Source organism: Meleagris gallopavo, unplaced genomic scaffold (genome assembly GCF_000146605.3).
Source record: "Meleagris gallopavo isolate NT-WF06-2002-E0010 breed Aviagen turkey brand Nicholas breeding stock unplaced genomic scaffold, Turkey_5.1 ChrUn_random_7180001954424, whole genome shotgun sequence".
NCBI classification, from domain to species: domain Eukaryota; kingdom Metazoa; phylum Chordata; class Aves; order Galliformes; family Phasianidae; genus Meleagris; species Meleagris gallopavo.
Window position 1 is genome coordinate 3,092 of NW_011215377.1, and position 11,440 is coordinate 14,531.

Here is an 11,440-nt window from a genome sequence, read left to right on the forward strand (position 1 = left end):
GGAGTGGGGGGTAAAAGGGGAAACCCCAAGAATTGGGGGTGGTGGGAACATCCTCAGGAGTGAGAGATGGAGGGAGAACAGCCAGGAGTTGGGGGGGTGGAGGTGGGTGCCTCCAGGAGTGGGGATGGAAGGGATCCCCAGGAATAGGGGATGGAGGGGACACTCCCTGGAGTGGGAAGAAGAGGGAGGACCCCCAGGATTGGGAGATGGAAGGGAATCCCCAGGAACGGGGGATGGAGGGAACACCCCCAGGAGTGGGAGATGGACAGGGGACCCTCAGGAGTTGGGGATGGAGGGGGCACTCCCTGGAGTGGGAGACGGACAGGGGAGTTGGGGATGGAGTTGAGACACCTGGGAGTGGGAGATGGAAGAGACACCTCCTGGGGTGGGGGACAAAGGAGAAACCCCCAGGACTGGGAGATGACAGGGAGACCCCCCAGGAATAGGGGATGGAGGGGACACTCCCTGGAGTGGGAAGTAGAGGGAGGACCCCCAGGATTGGGAGATGGACAGGGGACCGACCCCCAGGAATTGGGGATGGAGCTGAGACACGTGGGTGGGAGATAAGAGGGGACACTTCCTGGGGTGGGGGACAAAGGAGAAACCCTCAGGACTGGGAGATGACAGGGAGACCCCCCAGGAATAGGGGATGGAAGGGACACCCCCAGGAGTGGGAGATAGAAGGGGTACCCCCAGGAATAGGGGATGGAAGGGACACCCCCAGGAGTGGGAGATAGAAGGGGTACCCCCAGGAATAGGGGATGGAAGGGACACCCCCAGGAGTGGGAGATAGAAGGGGTACCCCCAGGAATAGGGATGGAGAGCCCCCCGACCTCGCTGTAGGGCGCATCGCCGCCGTCCCCATCGCGGTCCCACAGTGGGTCCAATGGGGGCAGCGCCAGGACGCCGGCCAGGCACGCGTCCATCAGCTCCGTGCGGTCGGGGTCGCTGAGTGGGGGCTCCAGGAGGCTGAGGTGGGGGTTCAGGAATGCGGTAGGAGGGATGGAACAAAATTCTGCTGGCCCAGTCACATGCTCACAGGGTCACTGGGGTTGGAAGAGACCTCCAGGACTCTCCAGTCCAACACCAATCCATCCCCACCATGCCCACCCTTAAGGGACCTTTAAGGACCCTTCCACCCCAATCCCATCTCCGTTGACCTTTAAGGACCCTCCCAAACCAACCATCCCATGGCTTTATGATCTTTCAGGACCCTTCTGACCCAATCCCTTCCAACACGACCTTTAAAGATCATCCCAATCCAATCCCCACAATCACCCCACAGCTCTAGGATCTGTAAGGACCGTTCCAACCCAACCCAACCCAACCACGCCATGTGTCTGTGATCTTTAAGGACCCTTCCAATCCAACAATTCCGTGGCCCTATCATTTTTCAGGACTCTCCCAAGCCAACCATTACATGTCTGCCTTTCAGAACCCTTCCAACACAAACATCCCACAGTTCTATGATCTTTAAGGACCGTTCCAACGCAACCCAACCATCCCACAGCTCTATGATCTTTCAGGACCCTCCCATTCCAACTCCTTCTATGACGACCTTTCAAGACTCTTCCAACCCAACCATCTCATGTTTCTATGATCCTTAAGGGCCCTTCCAATCAAACCCTACCCTACCCAACCATCCAGATGTCTATAATCTTTAAATACCCTTCCAACCCAATCCAATCCAACCATCCCATGGCTCTACGACCTTCCAGGACTCTCTGAACCCAATCCAACCCAACCATTCTCTGCTTCTATGACCTTCCAGGACCCTTCCAACCCAATCCAACCCAACCATCCCCTGCCTCTACGACCTTCCAAGACCCTCTGAACCCAATCCAACCCAGCCATTCCATGCCTCTATGACCTGCCAGGACCCTTCCAACCCAATCCAATCCAACCATCCCATGCCTCTACGACCTCCCAGGACCTTTCCAACCCAATCCAATCCAGCCATTCCATGCCTCTATGACCTGCCAGGACCCTTCCAACCCAATCCAATCCAACCATCCCATGCCTCTACGACCTCCCAGGACCTTTCCAACCCAATCCAACCCAGCCATTCCATGCCTCTATGACCTTCCAGGACCCTTCCAACCCAATCCAATCCAACCATCCCATGCCTCTACGACCTCCCAGGACCTTTCCAACCCAATCCAACCATCCCATTCCATGCCTCTATGACCTTCCAGGACCTTTCCAACCCACCTATCCCTCGGCTCTACAAAGGATACACGAGGTGGGTGCAGGTGACCATCGCCCACTGCCGCACCAGTGTCCTCATCGAGTCCAGCGGTTCTCCTTTGATGAACTCCTGGAACACAGACGAAGGGGATGGGGAAAGGGATGGTCACATCCGCCCCCATTCACCACCCCCCAAATCCTGACCCCCCTCCCCGAACCACCCAACCCTGGCACCCATTCTCACCACCATCTGCGCCATGAGTTCGGCTTTGCGACCCAAAGCAAAGTCAGTGCATTTGGTGCTGCCACGGACGGCCCGGCTGATCATGGCGATGCTCCGGATGAGGCACAGCTTCAGGGTCAGGTCCTGAGCACAGAACCGTGGTGACACCACCACAGATTGTCACCTCCCGGCACTGGGGACACTTTGCCCCGTGTCCCTCCCCGTGCCGGGCTCTGCGGTGACAAAGGGAGCGGCTGGGCCTCCATCCTGACAGCAGACACCCCATGGCTGTGGGGCACCACGACCCCAATAGCCACGGAGAATCAGAACCCCATAAGCCCAGGGCACTGGGACCGCCGTAGCCACAGAGAATTGGGAACCCCATAGCCACAGAGAACCAGAACCCCATAACCATGGGGCACTGGAAACCCCATAGCCATTAGAATCAGAACCCCATAAGCACAGGGCACTGGGACCCTCATAACCACTAAGATTAAGGAATCCCACAACTATAGGGCACTGGGACCCCCATAGCCATTAGAATCAGAACCCCATAAGCCCAGGGCACTGGGACCGCCGTAGCCACAGAGAATTGGGAACCCCATAGCCACAGAGAACCAGAACCCCATAACCATGGGGCATCATGACCCCTATAGCATTTAGAATCAGAACCCCAAAGCCATAGGACACTGGAAACCCCATAGCCATTAGAATCAGAACCCCATAGCCACGGGACACTGGGACCCTCATAACCACTAAGATTTGGGAATCCCACAACCATGGGGCACTGGGACCCCCATAGCCATTAGAATCAGAACCCCATAGCCACAAAGAATTGGGAATCCCATAGCCATGGGGGTATCAGGACCCCGATAGCCATTAGAATCAGAACCCCATAGCCATGGGACACTGGGACCCCCATAGCCATTAGAATCAGAACCCCATAGCCACAAAGAATTGGGAATCCCATAGCCATGGGGGTATCAGGACCCCTATAGCCATTAGAATCAGAACCCCATAGCCACGGGACACTGGGACCCTCATAACCACTAATATTTGGGAACCCCATAGCCATGGGGCACTTGGGACCCCCATAGCCATTAGAATCAGAACCCCATAGCCACAGAGAATTGGGAATCCCATAGCCATGGAGGTACCAAGACCCCCATAGTCACAGAGAATCAGAACCACATAGCCATGGGACACTGGGACCACCATAGCCAAAAAGAATTGGGAATTCCATAGCCAGAAGGCACCAGGACCCCCATAGCCATGGAGAATCAGTACCCCATAGCCATGGGGCACCACAAAAACACTGGGAACCTCATAGCCATGGGGCAGTGGAACCACCTCAGCCACAGAGAATTGGGAACTCTTTAGATATGTGGGATTGGGAACCTTGTAGCCATGGGGCACTGGGACCCTCGTAACCACTAAGAATTGGAAATCCCACAGCCACGTGGCACTGGGAACCCCATACTCATGGGGCATGAGGACTCTCACAACCATGGGGCACTGGGACCTCCATAGCCCTGGAAAATTAGGAATCCCCACTATGGAGGGGGGGACCTCCATAGCCATGGGGCACTGGGAACCCCACAGCCATAGGGCACCAAGGCACTCATGTAACCACGGGACATTGGGAATCTCAGCCATGGGGCACCAGGACCTTCATTGCCAATGGGGCACCGACACCCCCCACCCACATCCTGTGGCGGGGGACGACACTTTGGGGTCTCAGCTCCTTGCTGAGGCAGCACCAGGAGCCTCCAAACTCTCCCACATCTCCAAAAAACTGCACCCCTTACACAGGGGGCTGTGCCTCCCATGAACTCTTGGTTCCAGCCCACCACACCACCCTCCTCATAGGGACTGACGATGGCAGACGCACAGAATGGGAACAATGGCCATCAGGGGGCTGCCCCCCACCCCAATTAGCGGTGCTCCCTCATCCCAGCTGAGCCCGGCGGTGGGGACGGCCCCCGGTGCGGTGCCACAGTGGAGCTGTTAGTGCCAAAGGAGTCCAAAGGAAAATGTGTTAGTGCAGCTGGGGGACGGGGACCCTGACAGCTTCACCTCAACGTGACAAATGCCATTTGTCATCGGTCAGCCTTGAAAATAAAGTAAATATAGAGATGCGGCCCCCGGCTGCCCCCCAGGATGGCAATCTGCGTTTCGCTATCTGGTCGGTGAGTGATGGTTCCCCGGGGGGAAGTGGGGAAATGAGCTCCATGAATTTCTGCAGCTGGGGCTCCGCAGTGCCCTGTGCTGTAGGGGGGGAGAGGAGGGGAACAGGGGTGGGGGGGTGGGGAGGGGTTGGATATGGGCACTGCATTCATCAGTGAGGGGTCAGGGGCAACACCACGGGGCGGAAGGGTCCTGAAGAGCATAGGGGCAAGGAATGGGGTGGGGTGGGTTGGAAGGGACCTTACAGATGATAGAGACACAGGATGGGTTGGGTTGGTTGGAAGAGACCTTATATAGAGCCATGGAATGGTCTATATAGGTTGGAAGGGAACTTATAGACTGTAGAGCCATAGGATGGGTTCTGTTGGGCTGGGTTGGAAGGGTTCTTACAGATCACAGAGTCATGGATTGGGTGTGTTGGGTTGTGTTCAGTTGCTGGGTCGGAATGGACCTTATAGATTACATGTATCTAACTTATGGAGACAGGGAATAGGTCGTGCTGCGTTGGAAGGGACCTTACGGACTACATCTACCTCCCTTATACATTACAGAGACATGGGATGTTTTGAGTTGGGTTGGGTTGTTCTGGATTGGAAAGGACCTTATCAGTGACAGAGATGTGGAATGGGTTGCGTTGTGTTGTGGTGTGTTGGGTTGGGATGGAAAGTGACCTTATAGACTACAAGGCCATAGAATGGTTGGGTTGGTTTGGAAGGGACCCCGTAGATTACATCTATCTACCTGATAGATTACAGAGACATGAATGAGTTGTGTCGGGTTGGAAGGGTCCTTACAGACAACAGAGCCACGGAATGGCTGTGCTGGGTTGTGGTGTGTTGAGTTGTGTGGGAAGGGACCTTACAGATTACATAAATCTACCTTACAAAATACAGAAACGTGCAGTGAGTTGCATTGGGTTGGAAGAGTCTTTATAGATCACAGAGGCATAGAAGGGTTGAGTTGAGTTGAAAATTACCTTGTAGGTTATATCTATCTACCGTATAGACTACAGAAATGGGGAATGGGTTAAGATGGGTTGGAAGGGATCTTACAGACCATGGAGTGGTTGTGCTGGGTTGTGTTGGGTTGGAAGGGACCTTACAGATTATATCTATCTATGTTACAGATTATAGACATGGAATGGGTTGGAGAAGTCTTTATAGACCATAGAGCCATGGAACGGATGTACTGGGTTGCATTGTGTCAGATTGGGTTGGAAGGGACCTTACAGATTACAGAGACATGGAATGCTTTGTGTTGTGCCTTTCTGGGCTGGAAGGATTCATATAGGCCACAGAGCCATGGATGGTTTTGTTGTGTTGGACTGGGTTGGAAGGGATCTTATTGCCTACATCTATCTGTCTTATGGATTACAGAGACGTGGAATGCTTTGTGTTGGGTCGTGTTGTGTTGGAAGGGACCTTACAGACCACAGAGCCATGGAATGGTTGTGTTGTATCGTGTTGGGTTGTGTTGGAAGGGTCCTTACAGACCACAGAGCCATGGAATGGTTGTGTTGTATCGTGTTGGGTTGTGTTGGAAGGGTCCTTACAGACCACAGAGCCATGGAATGGTTGTGTTGCATTGTGTCATTATTTCAGGAAGGACAGATTCAGGTGTGTGTGGCCACTACTTCAACACAAATCCTTCCAGCTTTTGATAGTTGTTTTCCTCCCAGCAATCATTTTTACCCCTCTTTTTTTTTTTACAGCCTGTATTTCCTCTGGTTCTACATGCTGAGGGGCCGAGGTGGTGCGAGCAGCACTGACTGCTGCCTTCAGTCCACACTTTCATAGTTCAGGAGGAGATCAAGTGCTTTAATACAACAAAATAAAGGTCCCTACAGCTGTAATTCGCTCACACTGTGCAGTCACTTTCTACTAGTGAAAGGGAGCCAGATTTCTGTGTTCTGGTCTAACAAAACGCATTCGTAGACCTACAGACCATCCCCAGTTGGAAATGACCCATGAGGACCTCCACGTCCAACTCCTGGCTTTGCACAGCACCACTCACAATTTAGACCGAAAAAAAAAGAAAAAAAACCAACAGGAAAGAACTCAATTGAGCGAGTTCTGCCTGCTGACGTGGGCTTCGGATCAGGAAAATTCCCCGCTCCCAGCCCCGAGCCCCAAGCCCAGAGGTAGAGAGAGCAGAACAGAGCAGAGAGCAGAGCAGACTGAGCGCCCCACACTGTACCTTGGTCTCTACCTTTATCCCCAGAACCTGCAAAACAAGACACGGGCATTGAGCGGCGGTGCCGTCCGTAGGACCAGCGGTCCCTGCACAGCCCCCCTCCCCACCCCGACACCCGGAGTGCTCCGTGCCCCCCATCCCGATGCCCACCTTGGTGCTGAAGTACTGGGAGATGTTTCTTAGGATGTCGGCCTCGACGCGGGACAGCAGCAGCTCCCTGGGAGCGCGAGCGGCCACGAACCCGTAGCACAGGATCAGGGCGCCCTTGATCTTCTCCACTTCGTGGTCACTGCGGTCCTGGTGGGGTAGATGGGATGGTTCAGTGGGGGCTCTGGGGGAATCAGGGCCTTCCCCTTGCGGTTTGAGGTCTTCATGCCCCATTCTGTCAGCAGCGGATGTGCCCTGAGCCCCATAGGACCACATCTGGCATGTCCTCGCCTGAGTCATGGGCTCCTGTTTGCCACCCACAGTTGTCGCTGCAGCTCTGGCATATGATAGTTGGGTTGGAAAGGTCCTAAAAGGTCATAGAGCCACGGGACGGTTGGGTTGGAAAGGTCCCTAAAGATTATAGAACCACTGAGTGGTTGGGTTGGAAGGGTCCTTAAAGATTATAGAACCACCGAGTGGTTGGGTTGGCAGGGTCCTTAAAGATTATAGAACCACCAAGTGGTTGGGTTGGAAGGGTCCTTAAAGATCACAGAACCACAGAACAGTTGGGTTGGAAAGGACCCCCCAACCCCACTCCTGCACGGGTTGGCTGCCCATCCATGGGCTGCCCAGTGCCCACCCACAGCCTCGGGCACTTCTCCCCTTTGTCCTAACAGCTGCTCCATCCCTTCTGAGCATCTCTGTGTGCCCTCTCCTCCCTCCTCCTCACTCCCACAGCCCCACATCTCCCTGCATTGGGGTCCTCAGACCAAGACACGGTGCTGCCAATCTCCCTCTCTACAATTTGGGGTCCTCCAGCCCCACACCAAACACAGCACAGCCAGAGCCGCCTCCCACAGCACTTAGGAGGCACTGAGGCCCCTAACCTTGAAAATACTGAACAGCCCCACGGATTTCTTGAAGACATCAGACCGCACAAAATCCTCCAGCTTGGCCAGCGTTTCCTCCAGGTGATTTATTGCACATATCCCGAAGCAGGAAGCGAGTCCCTGGAGGGAGCGGAGAAAACACATTAGCAGAAAGCAATTAATTCCCAACCCCACTGACACTTGAATAGAGCCCCTTGATTGGTTTAATTCCCAGCAGCTGAGCCGTGCCCAGCAGAGCACAACACTGGCAGCCACCACCCCCCTTTGGGGACACAAGGTGTGGTGACACGGCGACACCAGCAAGGAGAGGTCAGGCTGGAACGCCATCAACTGTTCATTCAGCCCTCAGCAGAGCTGTGCAAACTGGAGCAGCGTGAGACGTTGTTTGCACCACACAAAGAGGCAGCTGTTGGCATGGTGTGGTGCTCCTGGCCAAGCATGGGACCACAGTTGGGATTGTGCAAATCCCAAATGTTTCAGCAGCGCCCTGGAGGGCAGAGCACAGGGGAGCAGCACCTCCCTGCCCTGCTGGCCACGGTGTGGGTAATTCAACACAGGGTCCCATTGGCCCTCTTGGCCATTGGGGCTCTCTGCTGGCTCATGGTTAACTGTAAGTCAACTGCTGGCTGACTGCTGATCAACTGTTGAGTCAACCGTTGGCCAAAGGTCGGTCAAGCATTGGTCAACTACTTGCCAACCATTGGTCAAACACCTGTCAGCCATTGGTCAATTACTGGACAACTGTTGGTCAACCAATGGGTCACCTGTTGGTCTCATACCGGTCAAACGTTGGACAAACATCTGTCAACCATTTGGTCAACTGCTGGATCAAAGATTGGTCAACCAGACACTGGTTAACCATTCGTTGAATACTCATCAACCACCGGTCAACCACTTATCAAGCATTTGTCAACGACTGGTCAACTGTTGGTCAACCATTCGTCAATGGTTGGGTCAACCGTTGGCCACCCGCTGGTCAACCATTGGCCAACCAGTGCAGGTCCTTCTTGGATGAGTGTTCTTTCACACGCCCCACTGTGTCCGCAAGGAGCACGAATGTGTGGCTCCACAGAGCACAGCACACAGGGAGAGCAGATGTCAGCAGCACAGCCAACTGCTGCCGGAGCCTGGGGAATCTCCTCACCCCCAGGGAGAAGCTCCAGGAGTGGGGGGAGATTCTCCTATCGGATCACAGAATTGCAGAACTGAAAAGGATGGAAGGGAACTCCGGAGAACTCCCAATAAAGCCAATTCTCTGCAGCCTCCAGCAAAGAGGAGGGAGAGCTCCACCTGGGGGGGGCCTGCTGCACTTGCACCCCCCAAAGGACACCAGTGAACCTTCAGTGACTCAGCCGTGCTCACAACACAGCGCTGAGCTCAACCGGGATGGGCAATGGGAAGCCCCCCAGCCCCGGGAAGCCCCCCTGCCCCATGAGGTCATGCGAGCCCCAGCCTGGGGATGCAGGAGGACCCAAATCCCCTCCAGGCAGCAGGAATCCCCCCAGCCCTCTCACCTCCCACTCTGCCTCCTCGTTGTACCGGGCCGTTTCCAGCAGCTCCTGCAGTTGTTTCTGGACCAACTCTTTGCTCACGCACGCCCCGAGCGTCGTCCCGATGCACTTGTACAGAAAGTTCTGGAAAGACAAAGGAGCGTTGGGGATCTGAACCTCCCGCAAAGAGCTGGGACACAGCGGGGGGACAGCAGGACAGACGTCAGGACTGACTGACTGCCGCCCCAGGATGAGGCCTTGACACACCATGGGGCAGAACTGACCGCACGCACTGGCAATGGGAAGAATTCCATTTTCAAATGTGCCCACCCACCCCAGTTAACACCCTGCTGTTTTAATTCCCTCCCAGCGCCCTTCTCCCAGCACAGAGGCGCAGGGGGAAGGACAACAAATTGGAAAACACCACACGTTGGACTGGAACCAGTGAGGACGGTCCCAGTGCCAGTCCCACATCCGTCACCTTCTCGGTGGGGAACCCGTTGTAGCCGTTCAGCTGCCGGCACATCTCTGTCACGAAGTGGCAGATCCAAGCGTTGTCTGAAACTGCTGCCAGCGTTTCCTGGAGGAGCTGGGTCACAGAACCACAGGACAGTCAAGGTTGGAAAGTTCTAGAGCTCCCCCAGCCCCATTCGACCCCCTCCTCCCACCCCACCCTCCAAATCTCCATCGGCGCTGCTCAGACCCTCCCCAGCCTTCTCTCCCCCAGGTGCACAGCCCTGAGGCTCTCAGTCCATCCCCACCAGGAGAGGCTCCAGGCCCCCCACGTCTCCACACCCTCCACTGGGCTCTCCCAGCAGTTCCCAGTCTGCCCTGAACTGGGAGCCCAGCACTGGGTAGAGCAGAAGGGAGCAGCACCTCCCTGCCCCGCTGGCTGCACTCTGGCAATGCATCCCAGGGTTCCATTGGCCATCTTGGCCACCAAAACTCACCGTTGTCTCCTGGTCAACTGTTGGTGAACCTCTGGTCAACCATTTGACACCTGTTGGTCAACCGCTGACCAACAACTGGTCAATCACCGGGTCAGATGTCGGTCAACCATTGGTCAACCGCTGGTCAACCCTTGGGTCAACCACCGTTCAACTACTGGGTCAATCATTAGTCAACTGCTGGTTAATCATTAACCAATCATTGCCCACCACACCTAAAGGTCCTTCTCTGAAGAGCTCCTTTCCAGCAGCTCAGCCCCAGCCTGTGCTGGTTCTGCAGTCATTCCCCCCCCCCCAAAACTGCAGGCCCCTCCACCCGCCCCATGTTGAACTTCACGCTGTTTTTCTCCACCCATCACCCTTGCTGTATGCTCCCTGCTCCCAGCCCAGAAATATTCCCCCTGTTCCATGAGAAATGGCCCCAGGTCAATCCAACACCATCAGCAGAGCACCACAAGCTCCGCTCAGGGTTAATTACCGCTCCGTGTCTTATTTTAAGGCTCTCCAATTAAGCAGCAGACACACTATGGCCCCAGCCCGGTACATGGATCCCAAGTACCAGAGCCACCCCCACTTTGCCATCCCAACTCCAGCAGTGTGGAAGCACTCACCAGCAGCAGCTCCTCCTCCCACTCCTCCAGGTGCAGCGACTTCTCAGTGTTCTCTAAGAAAAATCTCCTTTGTGCTCTTCTAGCCCCAAAGGGTCTCGGGCAGCCCCCGACCCCCCCAAGAAACCCCCTCCTACCCTCGATGCGTTCTACCAGCAGAGGAATCCTTTTGCTCCAGAGCCGATCCAGGGCAGGGTGGACGCTGCAGCACAAGGCGTGCAGGAGCCGCAGGGCTGCTGCACCCCGACTGTCCCCGGTGTACGGCCGGGAGGACACCACCTGGAAAGGGAGAATGAGATGTCTTGGGTTGGAAGGGTCCTGAAAGGTCACAGAGCCATACAAGGGGTTGGGAGGGTCCTTGAAGGACACAGAGGCACGGAAGAGTTGGGTCGGGAGGGTCCTTGAAGGACACAGAGGCACAGAAGAGTTGGGTCGGGAGGGTCCTTGAAGGACACAGAGGCACAGAAGAGTTGGGTCGGGAGGGTCCTTGAAGGACACAGAGGCACAGAAGAGTTGGGTCGGGAGGGTCCTTGAAGGACACAGAGGCACGGAAGAGTTGTGTTGGGAG

General features: G+C 55.3%; 1 protein-coding gene across 1 annotated transcript in view; it reads right to left on the minus strand.

Moving 5' to 3' along the window:
* Positions 1-11,440, minus strand: part of LOC100550063 (maestro heat-like repeat-containing protein family member 1) — a gene marked incomplete at its 3' end in the record, with an annotated part of 31,449 nt that overhangs the window by 1,264 nt on the left and 18,745 nt on the right. The window contains exons 15-24 of the mRNA XM_010728112.3: positions 11,010-11,151; positions 10,876-10,928; positions 9,799-9,906; positions 9,342-9,461; positions 7,825-7,947; positions 6,941-7,087; positions 6,794-6,820; positions 2,432-2,554; positions 2,238-2,317; positions 834-969 (exon numbers count right to left, since the gene is read on the minus strand). Of these exons, the coding sequence (XP_010726414.2) occupies positions 834-969; positions 2,238-2,317; positions 2,432-2,554; positions 6,794-6,820; positions 6,941-7,087; positions 7,825-7,947; positions 9,342-9,461; positions 9,799-9,906; positions 10,876-10,928; positions 11,010-11,151 (1,059 nt within the window). The remainder of the gene's footprint in view (positions 1-833; positions 970-2,237; positions 2,318-2,431; positions 2,555-6,793; positions 6,821-6,940; positions 7,088-7,824; positions 7,948-9,341; positions 9,462-9,798; positions 9,907-10,875; positions 10,929-11,009; positions 11,152-11,440) is intronic.